The 25,219-nt window shown below is 42.3% G+C and overlaps 3 protein-coding genes across 9 annotated transcripts; 2 read left to right on the forward strand and 1 right to left on the reverse strand.

Moving 5' to 3' along the window:
• The first annotated feature begins 34 nt into the window (after window positions 1-34).
• LOC115672888 (putative pentatricopeptide repeat-containing protein At2g01510) lies at window positions 35-5,183 on the forward strand. 4 transcript variants are annotated; one of them, XM_056314037.1, is made up of 6 exons: window positions 35-3,055; window positions 3,396-3,461; window positions 3,658-3,710; window positions 3,835-3,926; window positions 4,278-4,449; window positions 4,570-5,183. In XM_056314037.1, exon 1 carries the CDS (start codon window positions 396-398, stop codon window positions 2,847-2,849), a length of 2,454 nt encoding a protein of 817 aa, XP_056170012.1. In that variant the 5' UTR covers window positions 35-395; the 3' UTR covers window positions 2,850-3,055; window positions 3,396-3,461; window positions 3,658-3,710; window positions 3,835-3,926; window positions 4,278-4,449; window positions 4,570-5,183. The 4 variants fall into 4 exon arrangements, with proteins under 4 accessions (XP_056170012.1, XP_056170014.1, XP_030450733.1 ...); XM_056314039.1 differs by having other exon boundaries at window positions 3,843-3,926; XM_030594873.2 differs by lacking the exon at window positions 3,396-3,461.
• Window positions 5,184-7,153: 1,970 nt separating this feature from the next.
• LOC115672678 (sialyltransferase-like protein 1) lies at window positions 7,154-11,855 on the forward strand. Of its 2 annotated transcripts, none has more exons than XM_056313736.1 (11): window positions 7,154-7,441; window positions 7,536-7,612; window positions 8,200-8,286; window positions 8,396-8,473; window positions 8,552-8,643; window positions 8,764-8,965; window positions 9,317-9,407; window positions 9,689-9,744; window positions 10,009-10,157; window positions 10,717-10,798; window positions 10,879-11,855. In XM_056313736.1, the coding sequence occupies exons 1-11, from the start codon at window positions 7,321-7,323 to the stop codon at window positions 11,269-11,271; spliced, it is 1,428 nt and encodes a 475-aa protein (XP_056169711.1). In that variant the 5' UTR covers window positions 7,154-7,320; the 3' UTR covers window positions 11,272-11,855. The 2 variants fall into 2 exon arrangements, with proteins under 2 accessions (XP_056169711.1, XP_030450424.2); XM_030594564.2 differs by having other exon boundaries at window positions 7,157-7,441; window positions 9,686-9,744.
• Window positions 11,856-12,039: 184 nt separating this feature from the next.
• Window positions 12,040-17,901, reverse strand: LOC115672677 (aspartokinase 2, chloroplastic-like). Of its 3 annotated transcripts, none has more exons than XM_056313733.1 (14): window positions 17,505-17,901; window positions 16,595-17,178; window positions 16,410-16,492; window positions 16,285-16,325; window positions 15,656-15,810; window positions 15,183-15,332; window positions 15,007-15,102; window positions 14,686-14,802; window positions 14,248-14,367; window positions 14,083-14,175; window positions 13,882-14,004; window positions 13,539-13,721; window positions 12,731-12,793; window positions 12,040-12,388 (listed from the first exon to the last, which is right to left on the reverse strand). In XM_056313733.1, the coding sequence occupies exons 2-14, from the start codon at window positions 17,000-17,002 to the stop codon at window positions 12,251-12,253; spliced, it is 1,770 nt and encodes a 589-aa protein (XP_056169708.1). In that variant the 5' UTR covers window positions 17,003-17,178; window positions 17,505-17,901; the 3' UTR covers window positions 12,040-12,250. The 3 variants fall into 3 exon arrangements, with proteins under 3 accessions (XP_056169708.1, XP_056169709.1, XP_030450422.1); XM_056313734.1 differs by having other exon boundaries at window positions 16,595-17,174; window positions 17,501-17,901; XM_030594562.2 differs by having other exon boundaries at window positions 13,539-13,655; window positions 17,505-17,896.
• Between the last annotated feature and the right edge of the window lie 7,318 nt (window positions 17,902-25,219).

Raw genomic sequence — 25,219 nt, forward strand, 5'->3', positions numbered from 1 at the left:
AAACCAGAGAAATTCATACATAGAATAGAATTGATACGGAAGAACATAAGTTGCTCATTCGGGTGTGTTGTTCGGTCCTTTTCTCTTCTCCATCGAGCAGTCAAGACTTTGCTAAAGTTATATGCTCATATGTGCCAGTCGCTAGGCTTTGGTCTCGGGGATCGGAATTGGATGCAATTACAGATCGGGAGTTTAGAATCGGAGAGTTTAAGAAAATTGTACAAATCCTCACATCAAAAAGGGATTTTTCCCCATATAATAACTTTCGATGCGACTCAAATTATTTTATTACATGCGAAAAACCGCTGAGAATTAGCCGACTACTCCCGTCCCGCGTTTTCGATATCGCTGCTCTATGAACGCGCGAATGTTTGCCACCCTTTCGAACGCAAGCGATGACACTGCGCCGAACGACGAAACTCATAGCCTCGGCTCTGCTGCGAGTCCTTCGCGCCGCACCACAGCGTCGGCATCTCCGAACTTGCACCGACGCCAGAACCGTCAAGACAGGCTTCGACCCCACCACTTCCCGCTCCAACTTCCGGGTCAAGGACATACTCGAGCGGGGGGACCTGTCGCGCGCACGGCGGGTGTTCGATCAAATGCCCAACAGAAACACGGTCTCGACTAACATGATGATGTCCGGGTACGTGAATGCCGGCAATCTGGTGAGCGCGAGGAAGTTGCTTGATGGCATGGCTGAGCGCACGGCGGTCTCGTGGACGATCTTGATGGGCGGGTACTTGAGGTCTGACAAGGTAAGTGAAGCATTCGAGCTTTTCGGGGAGATGCACCGGTGCGGCACGGAGGCAGACTACGTGACTTTTGCCACGTTGTTGTCGGGCGTGCGCTACTCTGATACGTTTAATGAAGTGATTCAAGTCCATGCTCAGATAATCAAACTGGGGTTCGATTTGGTTCTCATTGTTAACAATGCGTTGGTAGATGCTTATTGCAAGTCTTGTCGGCTTGGCTTAGGTAGCCAGCTGTTCAAGGAAGTGCCCGAGAAAGATTGTGTCACGTTCAATGCGTTGATAACTGGATACTTGAATGAAGGCTTGTTTGAGGAAGCGATTAATCTCTTTGTTGAGATGCAAAAGTTGGGTTTCAGGCCTTCGGAGTTCACCTTCACGGCAATTTTAGCCGCAGGTATTGGGTTAGCTGACATAGGATTCGGAAAACAGATTCACAGCCTCGTCCTCAAGACTAATTTCCTGTGGAACGTGTTTCTTGGGAATGCGTTGTTGGACTCTTATTCGAAGCATGATCATGTGGAAGAAGCGAGGAAACTTTTTGACGAGATGCCAGAGGTGGATTGTGTTTCCTACAATGTCATTATCACTGGTTATGCATGGGACGGGCAGGTAGAGGCTTGTCTTCGCATTTTTCGCGGACTTCAGTCTACTAGATTTGATAGGAGGCAATTCCCTTTTTCGACCTTGCTTAGTGTGGCAGCAAACGTGGCCGACTTTGAAATGGGTCGGCAGATTCATTGCCAGACCATAGTGACAAAAGCTGATTCAGAAATCCTTGTTGGAAATGCTTTGGTTGACATGTATGCAAAATGTGCTAGATATAAGGAAGCTAAGATGATATTTGCTGATCTTGCTTACAGAAGCCCAGTTCCCTGGACAGCCTTGATTTCTGCTTACATTCAGAATGGCCTCCATGAAGAAGGCTTAAAACTGTTCGTTGAGATGCAAAGAGCCAATGTTAGTGCTGATCAAGCAACTTTTGCTAGCATTTTGAAAGCCTCTGCAGTTTTGGCATCACTTTCACTTGGGAAACAATTGCATTCATTTGTGATCAGATTGGGGTACATTTCAAACGTGTTTGCAGCGAGTGCACTTGTTGACATGTATGCAAAATGTGGATCCATGAAACATGCAATTCAAACTTTTGAAGAAATGCCCGAGAGGAATGTTGTATCCTGGAATTCTCTAATTTCAGCTTATGCTCAAAATGGGGATGGTCGCGCAACTCTTTACACATTTGAATCTATGGTTAAGTCAGGTCTTCGACCTGATTCTGTTGGATTCCTCAATGTTTTATCAGCTTGCAGTCACTGTGGACTTGTTGAAGAGGGTTTAAAGTACTTTGATTTGATGCGTAATACATATGCACTCGTTCCTAAGAGAGAACACTTTGCTTGTATGGTTGATGTGCTGTGTCGAAGTGGACGATTTGGTGAAGCTGAGAAGTTCATGTCTCAAATGCCATTTGAGGCTGACGAGATTATGTGGATGTCGGTTCTGAATTCATGTAGGATACATAAGAACCAAGAACTAGCCAAGGAAGCAGCAGATAAACTTTTCGCTATGGAGGAGCTTAGAGATGCTGCCTCTTATGTCAACATGTCTAATATATATGCGGCCGCAGGCCAGTGGGATTGTGTCGTACAAGTGAAGAAGGCAATGAGGGAAAGAGGAATGAAAAAGGTTCCTGCGTGTAGTTGGGTTGAGATTAAACATAGAAGTCATGTCTTTATGGCAAATGATAATTTGCATCCCCAAATAAAGGAGATCAGGAGAAAAATTGACACATTGGCGGAAGAGATGGAGAAAGAAGGATACAAACCTGACACAAGTTGTGCCCTTCACAATGTTGATGAAGAAATTAAGATTGAATCTCTTAAATATCATAGCGAAAGGTTAGCGATTGCATTTGCACTTATTAGCACGCCTAAGGGATCACCTATCCTTATAATGAAGAACTTGAGAGCCTGTACAGACTGTCATGCTGCAATCAAGGTGATATCAAGGATTGTTCAAAGGGAAATTACAGTTCGAGATTCAAACAGGTTTCATCATTTTAAAGATGGAAGTTGCTCTTGTGGTGATTATTGGTAGGTTTTGCATGGAAAATTCCCTATGATGTATGACAAGGTCACGAAAACAAGTTCTAGGGTTTAGTCAGGCTAGATAACTTTAATCCAGTGTTGCTTTAGATCGAGCAGCTGATTCCAGTTGATCAATAGAAGCTACTATTCTGGAGCTTTCATTTCGTCGTTAGTTCATGGTGACAATTACTGCACTAGAGGGCACAAAGGCTAAAGGTATCGAGATTCATTTGATTCTACCTTGTAAAATAACACAGAAAATAGCAATTATGTCTATATGATTCATGTTGTTTTTACCTTCTAAAGAGATCGTGTTTATGAAGTATAGTCTGCTGGTTGTATGAATAGGTTCGGTTTAAAGGTACAAGCTATTTCAATGGATGATCCTTCTTTAACAGTTCATGATTCATGATTTGAAATCTACCTTTTCCTTTCTGTGACGTACAAATACTTTGGCTGGGATTGTTTTGCCTGAATTATGAGCAAGAACGGTTAGTGTATCTTGTATGATCCATCTGTAAGGTGCGGTTATTTTTCATTTTGGTTACCTTGGCAGAAACCTTTCTCAATTGTTTCAACAATGAATGGGTCTCAGACAAATTCAGGATCGTAGCTACCGTTGGTATGGCCAATTGACAATCATCAGCTTTGTTTTGGATATAGAGTTAATGTTCTTTTTATCAGAATAATTGTTCCTTTGCATGTTCCTCTCCTCTTTCTCTTGTTTGGTTTTTTCAGTGATGCTTTTTTAAGTGATTCTTCAGGTAATGCTTGTCAATCTTCTGAGCCTCTCTTTATGTGGAGTCTATTTGTTGCAGGAGAAGTGTGAAATCATTGTACAATTGGATTCAATCACCAAGCTCATGAAAAGGTGCTTACGGTACTAGATTCCTTTTGCTTCGACCAAAATGTTACAGGAACCAGATTGACCAGTGGTTCCTTGTTTTAGTAAGGGTGTTTTGAGTTACTATAGTATTGCTAATTATCGGTTGCAGACTTGCAGTGAGTTTGATTCTGAAATTGATTAACCAAGACAAGATGCCTGAAAAGAGAGAAGCTATTTATAAAGAAAGCACAGTTGGTGGAGGTACGTTTTTGCATGTACATACTGGATAAAATCTGATACATGCAGTCGCTACACCTCTTTGTAAAAGGGAGAATCTGATTCTGTGGTATTTGTATTGCCCTCTACATTAAAAATCCCATCCCGTTTGCATTTGTTGTTCTCCTCTTTTAGTATTCTAGTGCTTTCATTCCTTATTGTCGGGTGTTAAGTTGTCGAAACTGCATTCTGCATGGATGGCTGGAAATGTACTCTCCACTTGCAAGACCGCATAAAATTTGTCAGCAAAAGTTCAAGTTTATCAGCAATTTGTTATTGCAAGAGGGAATGCTCCTTTTCCTTTAATAATGTCTCTCAAATTTTCTGTGTCATAAGCTTTGGGATTCCTGCGCTGATGTCGAGATTGCTTGTGGAGAGGAAACATCCTCGAAGGATACAAGCTTGTAAGACTGCTTTGCAACTGGGTGCGATTTGTGATGTAGAGAAGATGGTTCTCAGCATAAAGTCGAGGTGAAAAGTGATTTTCCCAGCATACAAGGTGTCTCGGGTAATTATCTTCCATTTTAACTACAAAGGCAATGAAGTTGTCTATTCGATTTGCTCTGTCTTGCACGTTTAGGATTTGAGTACGACGACCATAGCCGATAATTCTCTGCTGAGTTTGCAGAAGAACGTGTTTCTGTGGGATGACTATTAATCTCTGGATCTCTGCTGGGTCATGGGAACATGCCATTTTCCTCCAAAGATAACTGGGAGCTGAATCGTTGGAAGCTCACAAGTGAGAGGGGAAGAAAGGAGAGAAATTGATGCAAGTTCTCTTCTCAACAATGGCTATATGAATAGATGATTCTTTGTTTGTTTCGCGAAAAATGAATAATTTAGAGAACATTTTCTAAAAAATGATTGCTTGAATCGCTTCAAATAATTAGCCAAGAAAAAATATTTTCATTATTGACAACTATCATTTTTGTCGACGATGAAAATATTTTTCATTCATTCATTTTTTTAAGCGATACAAATGATCATTATTAGGAAAATATTTTTCAAATCATTCATTTTTCGTGAAACAACGGAGCCAAGACCTTGAGTATATATGGCTATACATTTTCCTTTTGGGTGAAATAGCCTTATCTGCTTATCTAGGGAGAGATTTTTAGGGAAATAGGACCTTCGAGAGGTTTTCATTTTACAAAGATTATAGATACCAAAGGTTTTAGTAACTTTTCAACATTTATTTGCGGAACTGTGTTAAATTAATTAATGATTATGAGAAATTACTAACTCTTATTTGTCATATTCCTAATGCTTACATAATTGTTTGAAATTGCCAACCGTTCAAATACTTTATACGCGTTTATTTGTTAAAATTATCAAGATGATAAATTTATTGACTATTACAGGAAATTGTCTATTTTATTTGCGTCACTTCCAACATTTGGTCGATGACTTCAAATCACCAATTTTCTAATAATAATATATAAACAGTTACTTGCATAGCTTACGAACTTGCTAAGTTACAGACTCTTCTAAAAAATTACCAACTGTTATTTGAGTCTATTTACCAATGTTTGTTAGATTGTTCGGGAAGCTACTAATCGTTCTTATAATTTACCACCATTTATCAGTTAAAGTTATCGCCGCGTTAAAGTTAGTAATTCTTATACGTAATTACCAATTATTATAATAATTTACCCACATATTATTTGTAGAGCCTAATATAAAAAATCTTACATGAAACCACCATCTGATATTTGAGTTAACTACCGACCTTTTTTTTATTGTTTCAAAATCACCATCGTTTAAGTCATTAAGATGTGACAAACTAAATAGCTATTGGTATACTTTTTATACCATTTGCGACTTATCAACATGTTATAGGCTAAATAAAGGGAAAATTCCAATTAAGGACCCCAAGTGGGGTCCTTTTCTCAAAAGAGGACCCAAAGTGAACATGGTATCAAATAAGGACCTGAAGTGCCCAATCAGTCTCAAATAGGGGCCCGAAGTACTTAATTTGTCTCAGGTAAGGGCCTGGTTTGCTGCGTGGCGAGCACGATTCTTGTTCCAAAACAATCGGAACAGACATTTCATCTCTGTTTTTTTTTTTTTCTCTTCCCTCCGCGGCCATAGCCGGGGCCGGTGGAGGTCGCCGGCCTCAGGCGGAGGCTGCCCTCGCCCGACGCCGGCAAGGGTCGCCCTCGACTGGGCTGGGTAGGCGAGGGCGACCCTCGCCGGCGGAGGGCGAGGGCTCGAGCTCGCCGGCCATCTGGGCGAGCTCAGCCGGCGAGCTCTGCCCAGATCTGGGCGAGCTCGAGCTCGCCGGCCATCTGGGCGCCGGCGAGCTCTGCCCAAATCTGGGCGAGCTCGATCTCGCCGGCCATGGCGAGCTTCACCCAGATCTGGGCGAGCTCGAGCTCATGCCGGCCCTCGCCATGGCGGCTGTGCGGGCCGGCAAGGGCGGAGCTCCCGCCGGTCTCAGCGAGCTCGAGCTCGCCGGCCATGGCACCCTCCCCTTCCCGCTCCAAGTTCTCCCCACAGAAGCCCCCGCCGGAGTCCCCGGGCTCCGCCGCCAGCCCCGCCCCGCCCGATACGGCCCTCGACAACCCGGATCTCGGGCCCTTCCTCCTCAAGCTCGCGCGCGACACCATCACCTCCAGCGACGGCCCCGCCAAGGCCCTCGACTACGCAATCCGGGCGAGGCCGGCCTCCTCGAGCTCGCCCAGATCTGGGCGGAGCTCGCCATGGCTGGCGAGCTCGAGCTCGCCCAAATCTGGGTGGAGCTCGCCGGCAGCTTGCCATGGCCGGCGAGCTCGAGCTCACCCAGATGGCCGGCGAGCTCGAGATCTCGCCGGCCTCAGCTCTGGCCTGGTCGCCGGTTGCCGGACCGGCGACCGGGGAAGAAGAAAAGAAAAAAAAAATTGGACAAAATTGCCCCTATTCCGGTGCCGGAAATGTCGACCGGTCGCCGGCCAGAGAACATTTGGCCGGCCGGCGAGCTCAGGTCCTTATTTGATACTAGTTTGGCACTTTGGGTCCTTAATTGACACATTGTCCACTTGAGGTCCTCTTTTGAAAAAAGGCACCCACTTTGGGTCCTTATTTAGTAATTTCCCTAAATTGTCTGTCAAAATTGAGTTACCTACGGACCGCTAGAAGCCACTTTCACTTTTACCAAAACGGGCTGACGAGGCTGCGTTTCGATCTATACTAAAAATCCTTCTCTTTCCTTCCGGTGGTGGTGGCGGTGGCCTGCTTATGATTCTTGCCCAGAAACGCCGTCGTTTCGGAACTTCTGGACTCCGCTCTTCTGCTGCTCCCAAGGTCCGATCCTTGTTTTCTTCAACGGTTTAGCGCGCTCACACACACTCTCTCTCTCTCTCTCTCTCTCTCGCTCGCTGGCTCCGTGTGTGGCCTTGAAATGAGGCTTCACAAGCCAACGCCGTCGGGCGGCAGCCGGAACCTGACGATCCTGCACCTGGTGTGCGCCGCCGCGCTCTTCTCCCTCCTCGTCTTCGTAATCCAGTCCTCTTACTTCGCCGGTCAGGCCTCGCGCTTCCCCCCCTCCCCCCCTTGCCGCATCTCCTCCCTCTCCTCCTCCATTTCGATCTTCTCTGACCGTCTCTCTGTTTGCAGGCAATCGGCAGGTGCCGATCGATGGCGAGGACGCGCGGGTTCTTTCCGATTTCCAGTCGAGCGTTCGACAGTGCGTGGTTAGCTCGAGCTCCATTTTTAAGCTTCTTCAAGTCTCTGAATTCGCGGAGATTTCAATCCTGCGAGCGCTGGTGTTGATTCTGTGTGCTTGAGTTGCGATTCGGTTTGGGCGGTTCCTCGCCGGGAACGGCTGATTCCGAAGTTAGCTTGATTTGGCTCTTAGCTGGTTTGGAGTTTGTTTGTTACTATAGGTTTCAATGGATAGTGAAATCTGGTTTGAACAATTTGGAGTGGGAGACTTGTTTAATCTAGTTGAAACGTGGCCTGGTTTCTTCAGTAGATTAGTTTCTTGTTAAGTCTCGTAAATCTTCTCCTGGTGAGAGTGGTTGCCTATGGTACGGTGGTCGCACGGTTGTCTGTATCGTTAATTTGCCAAAATCATACTTGGTTTGGGGAGGTTCTTTGTTTCATCAATCATCGCGCAGTTTACATCGAACACAGGCTTACAACCATTGTTGCTAGGGAAGTAGATTTAGGGAAACGTGTGGATTCGATATGAGGATTTTGTGAATTTTAGGTTCACCAGAGCAGTTTTACCATCACTTGTTGTCTCTTTGTTCTGTGTTAAGTGAATGTTTTTATGCAGGCTAATAGGGGGCTTGGACTCACTGCACATATAATTGACCACTGCAAATTGATTCTTAAATTTCCCCAAGGCACCAACAGTACCTGGGTCTCTCTCTCTCTCTCTCTCTCTCTCTCTCTCTCTCTCTCTCTCTCTCATCATCTTTTGTTTGCTGTTTCTAACATTCAGGAACCTGCTATTTTTGGCCTCTGTGCAGTACAATGAGCAATTTAAAATTTTTGAGCCCTTGGAATACAGCTATGACGTGTGTGAGGCAATACTGTTGTGGGAACAGGTATGTGGAATCATTCCTTCCTGCTGTGCGGATATTCTTTGAGAAGATAAATGTGGCCTAATGTGTCCAGGGATGCAGTATCGTAACATGACAACAGTGCTCACTAGAGAGTACCTTGATGCTCGACCGGATGGATGGTTAGAATATGCAGCGAAAAGAATAGCGCAACTGTAAGATGCATGCTTACTGATTTTAAATTATCTTCATTTGCTTTTATTGTGTATAATCAACTGAATTCTTCCAGCTATCACAAGCACAAGGTATATTCATCATTTAGATCTTTGATGCAGGGGTGCAGATAAATGCTACAATCGAACACTTTGTGAGGATCATCTCAATATAATTCTTCCTGCAAAGCCCCCATTTCACCCCCAACAGTTCCGTAGCTGTGCAGTTGTCGGAAACTCTGGGGATCTGCTTAAGACAGAATTCGGGAAAGAGATTGATGGTCATGATGCTGTCATTAGAGACAATGAAGCTCCTGTTAATGAGGTTCTCTAGCCTCTTTTGCTGTTAGGGGAAATTCCTGTTGTTAATTTTGTGTCGTCTGTATTTTGGTCTCTCTCTCCCCCTCTCCCGCCCCCATCATCATCCGGACGTGCTCAGATCCGGTTCTTTTCTTTACGTTACTCATGAGTAATTTATCGATACTGCTATCCACAATCCTCATTCATGGCATACTCAGCTAAATAGCAGTATCGTCCTTAGCTTTGGTTATTAGGCAGGGAACTCTTTAAACCACTTGTTACTGTTTGCATAGTTAGGATGGTCAGCGTGGTCGGCATAGGATGTAGGCTGGTAATTATTAATTCATCTGCTTACACCTAATTAATTGTTGTGCAGAAATATGCCAAGCATGTTGGTCTGAAGAGAGACTTCAGACTTGTAGTTCGTGGTGCTGCTCGTAAGATGGTTAAGATACTCAATGGATCTGGTAGGTTCTGATACCTGTTTCATATGAAGAATTACATACGTGAACAACTCTTTCCTCTCATGTTCTGAAAAGATTCATAACTTTGCGTTCGAATAATGAGCTGCATCTGTTGCAAAGCTCAGTTTCTTTGTCCTATAAGAATCTCCTAAATATTCCGTTTTTTCTTGGCACGAATTCTCTTTGCTGCCAAAATATTGGTTGTTGGTGTGGCCTTAGAAGATAACCTCATTTGTCTCATCTTGCCATCCAATGAGGACTAACATGATCTCGCTTTGCAGCAGATGAGGTGCTCATCATCAAAAGTGTGACGCACAGAGATTTTAATGCAATGATAAAGGTGATGATCTTGTTGAACATTGATTTCAGAAATTAATTTATCGATAATCTGGTTTTTGTTTTATATTTGATTATTTCAGTATCTCCTATTTCAGAAATTTATATTGTATGTCCCAGAGACTAATTTCAGTTAATGCCATATCTTTGTTTTTCCTTAGATGAGGTCCAGTTGACAGTGTACCATGGATTAGCAATTCTCGCGGTTGCAATGAATAGAATTTTCTAGTGTGGTTTATGGCTTAACATTCTCTTGGATATATTGCAGAGCATTCCCAACCCAGTTTATCTTTTCCAAGGTATTGTACTACGAAGAGGTGCGAAAGGAACTGGAATGAAGTCTATCGAGCTTGCCCTCTCCATGTGCGATGTTGTTGACATATATGGTTTCACTGTTGATCCAGGATACACCGAGTGGTTAGTGCAATGCTGACTCTTGATTTTAGCTTAACGCTCCATAACCTCAGTGTATGAACTGTAACAGTTTCAATCTCACAATAATGTATACTAGTGTGTAGAATCCCAAGTTCTTTGATGATTGAGACTTTAAGTCTGACATTGCCCTTCTCTTGCAAACCTCACCTCACGAACCTCAAAGTGGGATTGCATTAGGTTGGTGGTGCCACTAAAACACAGGTTTTACTACTTAAATGAGCTCAATCACTCTTTCTACCTTAGCATTCAATTTTTTTTGTTGCTTATTTGTTCAAATTTGTACTTTCATTCTGATCGTACTTAGCATTTGCTAGGATATTGTGTCTAAACTGTCAATTTAAGTTTCCTGTTCGTGTCTAGATTTTGCGTCTAAAAGCGGGCATTTATGTGGTGACTGAGTTTATTGTTTGTAAAAACACGAGCTGCTCAACACATTCATCACCTTCGCTTCACTTTCTAAATGAAATTCGACTTCTCTCTCTTTCTTTCTCCCTCCCCATGTGTCCGCATTTTACTAACTAGCACAATCATCTTATTGCAGGACCCGTTACTTCTCTACTCCAAGGAAAGGGCACAATCCCCTTCAGGGAAGGGCTTATTATCAGCTATTGGAGTGTCTTGGTGTATGATATGAGATTTTCAGGTTCGTTTTTCTTTAACAAGATTATTGATCATGTGATAATCTCCTAGTTTCCGCTTGCAGGTGATTAGGATCCATTCTCCCATGAGAGCCGAGAGGAATCAAGATTGGTCAGATGTGCCGAGTCGTGAAATGATAAGCAGAGCTCATGCAGCTGCCTTGCACCTAAAGAGGAACCAAGCTGGTCAAACAGGTGGATTGGGACAGTTTGGAAGTTGCAAGGTCTGGGGTCATGCAGATCCTCACAACCATGGGCTCATCTCAGGATCTCCAGACATGAGCAATGTCAGGAGAAACTCAGATTATAGTAAGTGGGAAGTCATGCCGTTTAAGAACCTAAGAAAAGAAGCGCGGGATCACTACTTCCAAATGGAAGGTGTCTCTCTGTACAAAATGGATGGGAACAAGTTGGATGATCTTGTTTGCGTAAGGCATTCGCTGACGTCTGAGGTATGACTGACAACTGAATTCTCGCTTCAGGGTTGGCTGATTACTTGGTAAATGAGCTGAACCAACGTATTGTCCATTTTCGTTTTTGAGTTCAAGTTTAATGGGATCTTGAAAGAGGCTCTCTACGCAAGTCGAGCCTTCGATACCGGGAGTGATTTTCCTGCGACAGCATTTGACTAGAAGGAAATTTCCGCTCGTTGCATGAAGAAAATCATGGCATATTTTGGGTGCATGAAGAAATGAGGAATTAAGTGGTTATGTGGATCATCGACTGACTCCATACACAAGTGCAGGATGGGAAATTCGTGGTTTACATTCTCTTAAGGGATAAAATTTGGTTGTATTCTTTTTTTGTTCTAATCTTTTAGATTATGTATTTGCGAGTCCTGATGATGGATTAGGTACACTAGCAACCAGTGTACCCTAGACAGTGCCAGAGGAGCCTCTCTCATTTGATTCTGATGTCAATTATTCTTTTTCCCTCTTTCAGCGTGAGAACTAAGAATGCTTTCTCATACAGTGTTTGGTCGGTGATATATAGTGTCCAGTAGGCTCTCGTATTAGCATATGCTCCAAAGTTTGTTTTAGTATTCAACCTTCCCCTGGGTAAAACTTCAATTGATTTATTCTGAAGTCACAAAATTTTCTACCCAAGTTCCTCTGTTCATAAGTAAACCGTGGATTTCTCAAATAGAATCTCTAGCAGCAACCCTCTCCTACACGGTTTGTCATTGTTCGGAGTTCAGATTAATCAAGATCGATTTGAGTTCCGGATGAGAGAATTTAACCTTACCTTCGGCTATACCGTCTAAATGAAAAATGTGATAAGTTAATAGACTTATTGATCAATATCATGGGCTACTACGCCTTAAATTAAGCCCAAGAATGTTACATCTCGACTCTAACCCAGGATTGAGTTCCCAGAATAGGTCATCAAAACAAATCTGGGTGAAGTTTTAAAACTGCAAAACCCCCGTGTATGGTGTTATGATGTAGCTGCAGAACCATTTCCACTTCCGTATGCATGATCCAGCCCGGTAAAGTCACTTTCGAAGAATGTCGAATGGAGAGCTCTCACGCACTGCTCCGCCTCGTCATCATTCACGATCAAGGAGATGTTGACCTGCACGACGGTCAAAGAAAGGGGGAGAATCGCTTGGTATGAGTACTAGAAAAGGAAGGGGAGTCAATCAGCATCGAACCCTCTATAAACTCCACCAGACAAACAAACTAGCATCCATAAAAACTGCAGAGGTCCAACCTTGCAAGAATAAGATAAATACATTTTGTCCATAAAAATGGAAAATGGAGCCGAACTATTTAACCACATTTCAAGGGCAATCAGAGACCTACTGTGTACATCACTTCCAACTTGAAAAGCACACCATTGGCACTTGTAGATATATCATTCAAGACATCGAGAAATAGCACATGAGAAAAGAATTGAAGTTGTCTTTAACGATACCTTGGATGCTCCTTGAGAGATCATCTGGACATTGACTCCATTGGTTCGTAGAACATTAAAAACCTGGCAAAAAGTTAATCAAGAAAAGGAGCACAAAAATTAGACTCTGAGTTAAGAGATGTTTAGCTAATTTGCAGCAGATTGTGTGAGTGCAAAAATGCACGGATGAGGCAATAACGGACGACATTCAACAGCAAAAGCGAAAACTATTTTCTAGCTGACAAAAGCTAAACATATAATAAGCAGCGCCGGCACTTGCAAATGCTACAAATAAGAAAAAAGTGGTTCTCAAGTTTCAACAATCAAAAACCAAGAAAACATAGGATTGAGCTTCGATGTGACGCAGCTCTCACTAGACCAATTGCCCCTTTGGACCTTCCTGACGATCTTTATTTTTCCATTTCAATGCGTCCTATCATTTCTGGTCATTCTATTTCTACATAGGTTGCAAAAATGAAGATGCAACTTCAGTGAAGTTGGAGCATACTGTCAAGAGGAAGGAAGAACAGCAGTTTTTAACATGTCCTTGGTAGACACGAGCAATCACAATGTTCACAATATACGTTTCAGTACAGGGGAAAACACAATTATAACATCTGACATGCACCAAACAGAAAGGGGATAAAGACCGACTCAACAAATTGGGTTCAGGCAATTTGAACTTTTGAGCCTTTTAACTAACTTGGGCTGCGGCTGGCATATATCTAAACTCATGGCCATTTTAAATTATGCAGCAACCAGCGACATGCACGAGCACAGTTGGCACCGTCAAACTCACACATGGTATCTGCCAAAGTTGAGACACTACCTTCTCTAGTATAAGTGATGACCTCTGTACATTCCCAATGAGTGAGATGATTGATCTGTGTTGAAGGAGATTCACCACAGCTATTTTCTCGAGTTCTTCCACCACATGATCAAGCTCCTGCTCAGAAAGATATGCCAGTAACGTTAGATTGAAGCATTGGTGAGAGGGCAACCGACATAAATGCTGCATAGAAAACAAGACACAAGTAGTGAGCATGCAACTGATGGAAGTAAATATAGATCACCAGCTGATCTAGACAAGTTCATGCACATGCACTGTAATTTAAAAAATTGTATAGGGAGGACTGGTTGAAGTTATGCTCGAAGGGATCAGGGAATCATACACTTGCCTGCTGAATTAGCTCTCTGCTCCAGAGCTTGGATGGATCCAGTGTCAATGAAATACTGACTTCACTAGTCGCAACAACATCCACGGATATGCCCAAATCTTCAAAGATAGAAAAGACCTACATGAACCCAACCTCAGGTTATAGAATGACACAAATAGATCGCCAGAAGCATAGAACTGTTGCCAGCTCTCTTACCTTTGCAAGGAAGCCAAATTGACCAAGCATGCGAGTGCTGACAATATCCAGCATAGTAACATTCCTTTTCAGAACAATGCTGGTCAAAACTGCCTGTAGGTAAAATGAGATTTAATTTTTCCTTTGAAGTTCCCAAGAGAATAGAGGTCTAATGCTGCCACAAACCTCACTCATATCCCTCGCCCTGGTTATCAGGGTACCTGGAGCATTAGGATTGTAGGAGTTTTTAACCCTGACAGGAATATCACCCTCTCTGGCAGGTCTCATGGACTGAGGATGGAGGACCTGATGAAGGTAAAAACAATATTATAATGAGAAATATGCTTTTATCACCCACATAATCTGCCTATACTATGCCTCTGCCCTTCATATTTTGGTCCCACCCTTAATGCAATACCTTCTGCCTCACAATTGTTGTGCCTAGAGATATATCCTCTCTTTTTTGGGGCATATCTAGCTGTACCAATTTAAAGTTAATTGGCACGTACAGAACAACTTATGACAGCCTATGACAACATTTAGGAGAAGTTATATACCCAATTCGATTTTTCTCCAAAAATAGGGCATAATTTAACTGAGTGAGAATAAATTATTGAACAGTACCTGTGCACCAAAATATGCCAGTTCAGCTGCCTCATCAAAGGTCAAGTATGGTACAGGCTCTGCTCGAGGATATATGTTGGGATCGCATGTCAAGACACCGTCAACATCTTTCCACACCTGTAAGACACTCAACCAGGATTGTACATATACACATTCAATACAATTTGAACCGCAATAGAAACACACAAAACTTCACCAAATTCCTCATATTAAAATGTTCTCCTCGCAGAATGTACAAGCATAAGATTCACTTGAATGAACGTGGAACAATGCAAGCAATGTTTCTAACAAGCAACTTCAGCATTTGTTGTTTTCACTAACCTGGATCTCGCGTAAGCCCAATGCTTTACCAATAGTAGTGGCTGTCAAATCACTGCCACCTCTACCCAGTGTCGTCACTGCACAAGTTCTCCAGCCCTACATGAAAATAATTTTGATAATTGGTCATATTTCACAACCATGTTAAAATTCTGCAACTACTATGGCCAATATAGCACCTTCCCGAGGAAGCCAGTAACAATCGGGATTGCAGGATCAGTGATCCAATCATCATGTAACCTCTTTGCAACAGCTGGATAAGTTGCTTCCAGGATGTCCGCATTGGTGAAGTCGTCAGTGGTAATAAAGCCAATTTCGAAGGCATCATACTGGAAAGGAAGCCGGGACATTAGTTATTTGCAAGTACCTTTGAAAGAAGGCTTTAAAAAAAATTGTGATAACATATAATGTTTGCCCTGAAAATTCCAAAATAAAGGCCTATGGAAAACTAACTTAGACCACTAACATTTAATTCTTGATATTACCATCCATTGCCCTATCCCACGTGTCTTATCCAGATACACTTTTCTAGACCAGTTAAGCAACAACAATACCATAATCCATAAGAAAACAAAACATACTTGTTGGGCCATACTTTTCTACGCCAGTTAGGCAACAACAAAACCACAATCCCCAAGAAAACAGAACATACTTGTCGGGCCTTTACTCCTCTCTTATTTAGATAGGCAGCAAAAATCCTCGTGGACATGCATTCCCCAAAAGAAACTAAATAATCTCTAGTCCGTAATGTGAGCTCCTTCATCATAGCAATTCCCTTCAGAAGTTGATCCAATTCTTCCAGATGAGCTGCATAAGATTCTCAATGAATATCAACAGGCTAAAGAGATATTCTTAAAGGCCTAAGTACAAGAAGATGAGAATGCTTTACAATTGGGTGAGTCTATGGACCCTACCATGAAATATCCCCGTAAATCACATTTGGATCAATATAAAATTCAAGAAACTGTAGACATTAGATAGATAAACTTTTAAATCGACATGTCATAAAAAATTGAGAAGAAAATTCTCCAAAATGAGCGTGCATGGATTATACGGAAAATTTTCACTCAAAGTTCTAACATTCAGGCACCTACATCCTATGTGGTTATGACCGGATGAAAAGCTTAAAAAAGAAAACCGTATGTGGTCAATTGACAGCAAGAGTTTGTAAAGTCAAACTTCCGAAGAGACCACATTTATTGTCAATGACAATGTCAACTTCATTAGAAAAATGACGAATCCTTAAAAGGCCAACTTCAGATAATAAGTAAGGAAACTTACTTGCTATTATTGATTCGTCAAGTCCAAGCTCCTTCACAGTCCTACGGTGATGCAAGTCGAAGGACAGTAAGGAAAAGTCTTGCATTTAATAAATTCTTTCAAAAGGAGAGAAAGGATGTCCATACCGCAGATGGAGTTCCTTTATAAAGCTTAGCTCATCAATGCATGACACGTTAGTAACACCACAACTGACAGCCTTCTCTCCAGCCTGAGATGAAGTACATGTATTTTATTAACATCCCTCTTGGCAGAAAGGGCAACTCTGAAACGAGGTGCAAGAAATTGAAATGAACTGAGAACTGATGTATACCTGTAAAAGGCTGTTAGTCGTCTTCCCCATCGCGGATAGAACAATCACAGGCCTCTCATTGGGAAAGCTGAGGATAAGATCAGCAACCTCTCGAATTCTCTCAGCAGAAGCTACCGAAGAGCCACCAAATTTCATGACGCAGGACAGTTGATTCTCAGAATCGCCAAAGCTTTGAGCCACGGTCGAGCTTTTCTCCAGGACATCTACATTTGCTCCTGTACAGCTCACTTTGAAAACTCTGCTCCCACAAGAGTTCTTCAAGCTCCTAGATAATGATGAACTTGAACCAGCAGAAGTTGCGAAATGAAGCCGCTGAGGCAGCACGGATCTTTGTTGCAAAGAACTCCTCGAACCGAGCAAGTGGGAACCGGAAGCTTTAGCTCCCGTAAGATGCAATGCCGGGGCCATGTCGAAGTCAGCTAGGGAACCGAATCCTAGAAACGAGCAACCGAAGCGGCTTTGAGCGAGATCGTGTCGACAAATTTCCAAAATAACGGTATGGAACTCTAATCCCGATGGACGGCTACAGCGGGAGCAAATTTATCAACAGAATCCTCCTGTTGACAGCACAATCTCAAACCTTCCTGCAAACAACAAGAGTCCAAGTCAATCTTCGTCCACGAAAAGATACCGCAACAAAGCCTGTAGAAGAATCAAAGCAATCAGACACAAGCCGACAACAGCGAGACAACGAAACTAGAACCAGCGTTCCGCCTCCTAACCAGAATGTCGCAAATTGATCTCGTTTGATCAAACAAAACATCCATAAAAAAAAGAACGTACTTCCCAATTTCAGCTTTCCTTGCCTTCCCTATCATTCAGCATCCACAAATCCCACACAAAACCGTCACGAACTCGAACACAAGCTCACAGAATCGCCAGTCTAACCTCGACAGAGCCACGGACGTACCTCGAGATCAACCGCCGAACGGAAACGAAATGCAGAGCCTCCTCCGAGCGGAAATGAGCGCCGGAAGGAACGGGAATCCGCGACGCCGTGCCGGTGACGATTGCTTCGCAAGCTCGAAGGTCAGCTCAGCTCCGCTCCGCCGACCTCGAGCTCCGTCGACGAATCCGCGAGGGAATGCGGGAGCGCGAGCGAACGCGAGGGAGAGGAAGGCGGCGAAGGGAGAAGCAGAAAGCCAAAACCTTCTTCGTCTGCTCAGAATCGACAACGTGTTGGTCGTGGCGTCGGGCGCGCATTTGCTATTTACGCGAGCGAGCGCTCCTCTTTTGATCAGAAACCCTCGGGCGGGGTTCCCGTTGGAACGGACGGTTGGGATCAGACCGCTGACCGGGATATGCTAGCCCGCGACCCGCGTCCACGGTAACCCGGTGTCCCGTGGGCGCCCGAGATTGCGCGGCGCGGGAATCGGACGGCTGGCAGGGCATCTCTACCTGGCGGCCGCGAATGAGTTGGCGGGCGCGCGAGGACTTGATTGATTTCGGGGGCGTTGAAACTTGGACCGGAGCTGACGTGGACGCTGGCGACCGTGGTAGACGGCGGGGGCGCCCACGTCAGTCCCAATGTCGGTCGTACAAAGATTCGTTCGTATCTTTGCGTTTCCACGTTGTTTCGCGAACAGAGACAAGACATAAGCTCTTCTTTAATCACGGCTGCACCAGCAAAGCCATGTGCTGACGATCGCGTCAATCTCGTATCAAGGCATTGCTGCACCAGCAAAGCCATGTGCTGACGATCGCATCAATCTCGTATCAAGCCATTGCTCAATTTCAAGAATAAAAAATCAAGATTAATGAAATTTTTATATGATGGATCTACTGTTATCGTGTATTTTCCCTGTCCGAACGTATTAGTACATACTGTGAAGAACTTGAGAAATGAAAGAAAAAAGAAGGAAATCTATAGTTGAAGATACGTGAATATTTATTCATCAGATTATGCAGAGAATCTCCATACAGAACTTCATCTGAGAGCCTAATCTCTCTCTTGTGTATTTCGCTGGTTATATAGTCCATACAGCTACAAATAACGCTCAAGTTTACAGCTCATATACCAGAAAATACAACTGAACAACTAAACTAACGAAGAAACAAATCTAACTAAACTATCAGAACCGAAAAACGAATGTCAACTACTCTTTTTCCTTAGTTCTAAGAATAGAAATCGATTATGCAGTAACATTGTTGATACGTATAGAAGACTTGAGCTTCAGCTTTCCACTTCTTACTCGAGCTTCAGCTTTCCACTGCTTGTTCCTTTTCTGTAGTCTCAACATCCCCCGCAAACTGGGTGCAGGTTTGAACCCCAAGCCCAGTTTGGTTCTGAGAGTGGAATGATCAAGGCGTGACAATGCCTTAGTGAAAATATCAGCAAGTTGGCGATGACTAGGAACATACTGAACTCGTAAAGATCCCAAGGAAACCTTTTCTCTGACGAAATGAAAGTCAATTTCAATATGTTTAGTTCGAGCATGTAAGACAGGATTGGTAGTAAGGGAGATGGCGGATTGGTTATCACAAAACAGAGTTGTAGGAGAGTGAAGAGAGATGCCAATATCACGTAGGACAAAACTAATCCATGCAAGATCAGCAGTAGCAGATGCAAGAGCTCGATACTCTGCTTCAGTAGATGAACGAGAGACAGTCGGTTGTTTCTTAGCAGACCAGGAGATGAGATTGGAACCAAGATATGTGCAAAAACCAGTGGTGGAACGTCGGGTATCAAGATAGCCAGCCCAATCAACATCGGAGAAGCCATACAAGGTCATAGAACTTTGAGAGTGGAGAAAGATTCCCAGATGCACAGTGCCCTTAACATATCGAAGAACTCGCTTCAGTTTATGAAAATCAGCAATGGTTGGTTGCTGCATTTTCTAACATAAAAGATTAGTGGCATAAGCAAGGTCTGGGCGAGTTATGGTGAGATACTGAAGCCCTCCAACTAAACTTCTGTATTCAAGTGGGTTGACAAGATAGATGTCATCTTCTGTTGTGTGGAGGGACCTTACAGATAGTGGAGTTGCTATTGGTTTGCAATCTTGCATGTGTGCTCTTGTAAGAAGATCAATAGCATACTTAGTTTGGCAGAGAAAAAGGTCAACTGAAGTGCGTTGGACTTCTATCCCCATAAAATAATGAAGTGAGCCCAGATCTTTCATGTGAAAAGAGATACTCAGAGATTTGATAAAATAATCAAGCAACTGATGTGAGTTACCAGTTAACACAATATCATCAACATACAGAAGCAACAAAATTGTGTCAATGCCACGATGAAACAAAAAGAGAGAAGGGTCTGTAGTGCTGCAGAAAAAACCAAATTCAAGAAGAAAGTTGCTGAACTTCTCAAACCATGCACGTGGAGCCTGTCGAAGACCATATAAAGACTTCTTAAGTAAACACACATGATGAGGCAAAGTAGGATGGATAAAACCAGGAGGTTGCTCCATAAAGACAGATTCAGTAAGCGTGCCATGTAAAAAGGCATTTTTGACATCTAGCTAACGAATAGGCCAGTGCTTTACCATAGCTACTGATAAGACAATACGGAGTGTGGCTTGTTTCACTACAGGGCTGAATGTTTCAAAAAAGTCTACTCCTTCTTCTTGGTGAAACCCTTTAGCAACCAGACGAGCCTTCAACCTGTCAAGACTTCCGTCCGGTGCTAACTTTGTTTTAAACACCCACTTACAACCTATGATATTCATCTGAGCTGTTCTTGGAACTAATATCCAAGTTTGATTCACATGCAAGGCATCCATTTCCTCATGCATAGCCTGAGTCCAGCCCTTATGAGCTAGAGCTGATTTAAGTGATTTCGGCTCAGCTGAAACATTATATTCAGCTAAGCAAGCATAACTGGGATTTGGTTTAGCTATGTCAGACCGGAGTCGAGTTTGCATAGGATGAATAGAGATGTCACGGGAATGATGAGGAAAAGAGCTTGGAGGATCTTGGTCATCAACAGGAATGATTGGTGCTGTATTATCTGAAGCAGAACATCCTAAGACCTCAAGATCAGTAGGAGGCTGTGAGGATGACAAAGACATATGTTTGCACTGCTCTGTGATATATGGAACACGAATTTGGCCAACCTCCAGAACTCCAGTTTCCTGTAAATGACCAGTGGTACAGATAGGAGGTTGTTGTCGCATGGGACTCAACTTGTTAGAATCCAGAAAGTCTACCTCATCAACCCATTTTCGATACAGAGAGGTATAGTGAGGATAGTCATGATTTAATTTCTTGGTAAAAGGAAAGAAACATTCATCAAACTTCACATGTCTACTGACATATATTCGACCATCAGTAGGAACCAGACAGCGATACCCCTTATGACGCTCACTATATCCCAGGAAAACACATGTAAGAGATCGAGGATCAAACTTGTGTTATGTATAGGATCTGAGGCAGGGATAACAAGCACAGCCAAAGACCCTAAGATGATCATAGCTCGGTACTTGTTTAAACAACCTACTGTGAGGTGAGTCCATCTGCAACTTAGGAGTTGGAAGTAAGTTAATGATGTAATTGGCAGTCAAAAAGGAATCAACCCAATATTGTAGTGGAGTTCTAGCATGGTAGAGCATAGTCAGACCCAGTTCTACCACATGACGGTGTTTCCTCTCGGAAATCCCATTCTGTTCAGGGGTGTAGGGGCAAGATAAGTACTGTTTAATACCACAAGTTGCCAAGTGATTCTGAAATCTGGTGCTAGTGAATTCACCTCCCCCATCACATTGAAAAACTTTGATTTTATGATTAAGTTGGTTTTCCACGTACTTCTGAAATATAAGAAAAACATCATAGAAGTCTGACTTCAGCTTCATAGGATAAAGCCAACTATAGCGAGAAAAATTGTCAACAAAGATGACATAAAATCTGAATCCCTGAAGTGAAGTTATTGGTGAGGGACCCTAAATATCACAATGTATCCTTTCTAGAGGAACTTCAGTTGCAGAATCAGAGGAGGGAAAAGGTAGTGAAGTACTTTTGACAAGTTGACAACTACCACACACAGGTGGTGCCTTCTTATTGCAGCATATCCTCTGCTGTCGTTGAAGATGCTTCAAGATCTGTGAGTTACTATGAGCAAGTCGTTGATGCCATATTTCTTCTTCAACTGCCTTATGCCTCTGTGTAAGTAGAGCCTTAGTTTCCTGCTAATCCACTCGGTAGAACCCCCAAACTTTTCTCCCGAGCATCACTGTGGTGTTGGTGCTATTGTCCTTGACATAAACACCAGTTTTGTCAAACACAAAAGAGCAGGGAAAATCATCGGTCAGTTTTGAAACTGAAAGAAGGTTCTTCTTGATTTCAGGAACCACCAGTACATCATTTAATGGTAACACATCAAGCTTAGACTGTAAGAATGCATTACTAGTGTAAGTAATAGGAATACATGATCCATTTCCTATCATGACAGTATCATTTCCAGTATACTTTGAGAGGTTATGAATTATACTAGGATTGGCAGTGATGTGGGGCTGTGGCTCCTGTGTCAGGATACCATTCACTTCCTGTAGGGTCCTCAAGATGCATTGCTGCTAGAGCTTGAGGAATAGTTTCATCTTGATAAGAGTTGTCAAACCGATACCAACATCGAAGTGCATCATGCCCTTGTCGTTTGCAGATTTGACATGCTATGCGAACTCCATCCGTTGCTTTCACAACCTGCAAATCCTTATAAGTTGCTGAGTTTTGAGTAGGATAAGACTTGGTCTCTTGATACCTCTGTGATGAATCAGTATGTGGTCGAAAACCAGAGCCTGCACTATAGGAGTTAGTCTGTGGTTTAAAATGCTGAACCTCTTGATCCTGATTTAGACTAAATGGTCTATAATTCTGACTTCTTCCTTGATAACCATAACCACGACCTCGATTGTCGAAGGAACGACCTTTGCCATAGTTACGTCCTCCCTTGAAACCACCTCTCTGTCCTATGAAAGCCAGATTAGGCTGATTAAGTTCTTTGCTAGTTACTATCTTCGGTTCCATCTCTACATTTCTTTCTCCGTAATATGCCAAGTTAGGATTAAACTGATTCGAGGAATAGTTCTGCAGTCTTGTTTCAAATCTTTCTAGCTGTGATATCACCTCATCATAATCAGGTTGAGGTTTCAAACAATACATGGTTGTTTTGAAGTTTTCATACTCAGATCCTAGTCCTTCCAGGATTCCAAAAACCTTAGTTATTTCATTCACAGGTTTTCCTATTGCATTTAGCTGATCACAAATCAGTTTGTACTCTCTAAGATAATCAGATAGTTGTCTATTTCGTTTCTGACATGCCTGCAGTTTCCCCCTCAATTCAAACTCCCTAGCTACTGATTTCTGAGTGAATCGATTCAGCAAGGTCTGCCATACCTCATAGGATGTTTCCATACTGATGATTAGCCCCAGGATATTCTCAGAAACTGCACCACTAATCTATGAAGACACCAGTTGATCGGTTTTCACCCAATCAGTGTAATCAAGATTGACTACTTCGATCTCTCTCCCATCAACTTCATCTTGTATTGTCTGAGGAGGTGGTGGAATTTCTCCATTGATGAAGCCAAATAGCTCTTGACTGCGAAGAAACCTATAAAACTGAGCTTGCCAGAGAAGAAAGTTGTCTTCAGCAAGCTTGATTGTAACGAAGTTAGCAATGTTGACATGAATAGGAAAAGGATATCTCGGTGTTCTTGCTGCCATTGTTATGTTCTCAGAGAATGAGATCAGAATTCACAGCTTTGCTCTCAGAGAAGGCTCTGATACCATGTGAAGAACTTGAGAAATGGAAGAAAGAAGAAGGAAATCTATAGTTGAAGATACGTGAACATCTATTCATCAGATTATGCAGAAAATCTCCATACGGAACTTCATTTGAGAGCCTAATCTCTCTCTTGTGTATCTCGCTGGTTATATAGTCCATACAGCTACAAATAACGCTCAAGTTTACAGCTTATATACCATAAAATACAACTGAACAACTAAACTAACAGAAGAAACAAATCTAACTAAACTAACAGAACTGAAAAACAGAATGTCAACTACTCTGTTTTTCCTTAGTTCTAAGAATAGAAATCAGTTACGCAGAACATTGTTGATACGTATAGAAGACTTGAGCTTCAGCTTTCCACTTCTTACTTGAGCTTCAGCTTTCCACTGCTTGTTCCTTTTCTGTAGTCTCAACACATACATGGCGTATTTTTTTTTTGGTCGAACGTACATGGCGTAGCCAAAGATTTGATTTTTTTTATTATCTTCCAACCACAATAATTTGGACACGTGTGATTTCAGTTTTCTTTTCTATTTTTGCGTCGGAATTTCAGTTTGATCAATTATGAGATTTGATAATGTGCGTCTAATTAGAAAAATTTAGGCAGGCAACCGACTCCTACGTATCAGTAAAGTGAGGTTGTATCGGATTTTGGCAAATTCTAATCGTCCTTAATTTGGCTGAGTCGGTAGGCTGCCAACTCATATAGTTGGCTGAGTTGGCGTATAGGAATATGAGTTTGGCATTTTGAATGCTTAACAAATCAAGCAAGTAAAGCTACTAAGGTGTTTTTTCTACCTAATTTAGCCATTTACTTTGAGTTCCATATATATTTATTTTCCTAAGCCACGAGCAAGTGACCGTAATATATTAGTTGGTAACTTGGTAGTTTGTAGTTTATTTTGAATGGTTTATGTTAACTCCAATTTGAAACCATAAAAATACAGTTCGCGCTCTAGAATAACAAAAATTATCTATGACATTAAGAGAGATAGATAATATATTTCGAAGACTATAATCAAATGATATAAATAATCAAATGCGTCAAAATTAATAAAACAGTAGAAACAAAAAAGAAGAAGAGAAAGTTGGACTTCTTTTCTGTTGCCTAATTTGGTCCGCAGACGTTTTTGCCGTACTTTCCAAGAATCTTCGCAGACATTGTGGAGCTTTGAAGGTGAATCAGTCCAACCAAAGTATAGACTTTGAAAGTGTCGTGGAAGAATATAGTTTGGTTGTGGAAATATCATTACCCTCGTGAAAACTACTTCCTCACCACTGATCCTGTCTCTTGCACCTCCCTTTTCAATTCCTATGCTCATTTCTTCTTGATATATTCAATTTTTTTTTACGTACGTAGAGGCAATAAGATTTAGAAATTAAGTAAGATCATTTTAATTTTCAGCAATTTAGCTAGCAAAAATACACGCAAAATTGTGCGCGTGGTAAATATAAATACAAGAACAAAGAGAGCATACATCTCGGTGTAAAGGAAATTTCACACAAGCGGCCCAATCCATCCTTGATTTGGGAATTATAACAACTCGCTCTCCCAAATCAATGAATGGATGATACAGCCCAAATAATTTTCTTTTACGCTCCACTAATGGTGGTGTTGGTTATAATTACTTGGAAAAATACATTGATTCACCAAGAGGAGCGCAAGGGGGGCAAAACAAATTTGAGCTGCATATTGTCCATTCGAAATGAAAAAAACTACAGAGAACTGGATTATTTAGTTATGCCAATGAAAAATGTCTACTAAAATGTCAAATTACTATCGATGCGTGATGGTTCGCTTAGGTAGTGAGGATTTTTGCCTTACTTAGTGAGGCCGACTCGCTTTATATTTAAGGGATTTCGATTTGGAGTTCTTGGATGATTACATTTCGAAAAGTGAT

This window comes from Syzygium oleosum, unplaced genomic scaffold (genome assembly GCF_021117445.2).
Source record: "Syzygium oleosum isolate NSW1041296 unplaced genomic scaffold, Sole_v2.1 Sole_v2.08, whole genome shotgun sequence".
NCBI classification, from domain to species: Eukaryota; Viridiplantae; Streptophyta; class Magnoliopsida; order Myrtales; family Myrtaceae; genus Syzygium; species Syzygium oleosum.

Coding starts and splice junctions, on each gene's coding strand:
- LOC115672888 (XM_056314037.1), top strand. CDS start 396: ATGACACTGCGCCGAACGACGAAACTCATAGCCTCGGCTCTGCTGCGA.
- LOC115672678 (XM_030594564.2), top strand. CDS start 7,321: ATGAGGCTTCACAAGCCAACGCCGTCGGGCGGCAGCCGGAACCTGACG. Junction 8,966..9,316: donor ATGAAGCTCCTGTTAATGAG/GTTCTCTAGCCT, acceptor ATTGTTGTGCAG/AAATATGCCAAGCATGTTGG. Junction 10,799..10,878: donor AGCTATTGGAGTGTCTTGGT/GTATGATATGAG, acceptor TTCCGCTTGCAG/GTGATTAGGATCCATTCTCC.
- LOC115672677 (XM_056313733.1), bottom strand. CDS start 17,002: ATGGCCCCGGCATTGCATCTTACGGGAGCTAAAGCTTCCGGTTCCCAC. Junction 16,326..16,409: donor ATAAAGGAACTCCATCTGCG/GTATGGACATCC, acceptor GCATCACCGTAG/GACTGTGAAGGAGCTTGGAC. Junction 12,389..12,730: donor TCTCTCAAGGAGCATCCAAG/GTATCGTTAAAG, acceptor ACCGTCGTGCAG/GTCAACATCTCCTTGATCGT.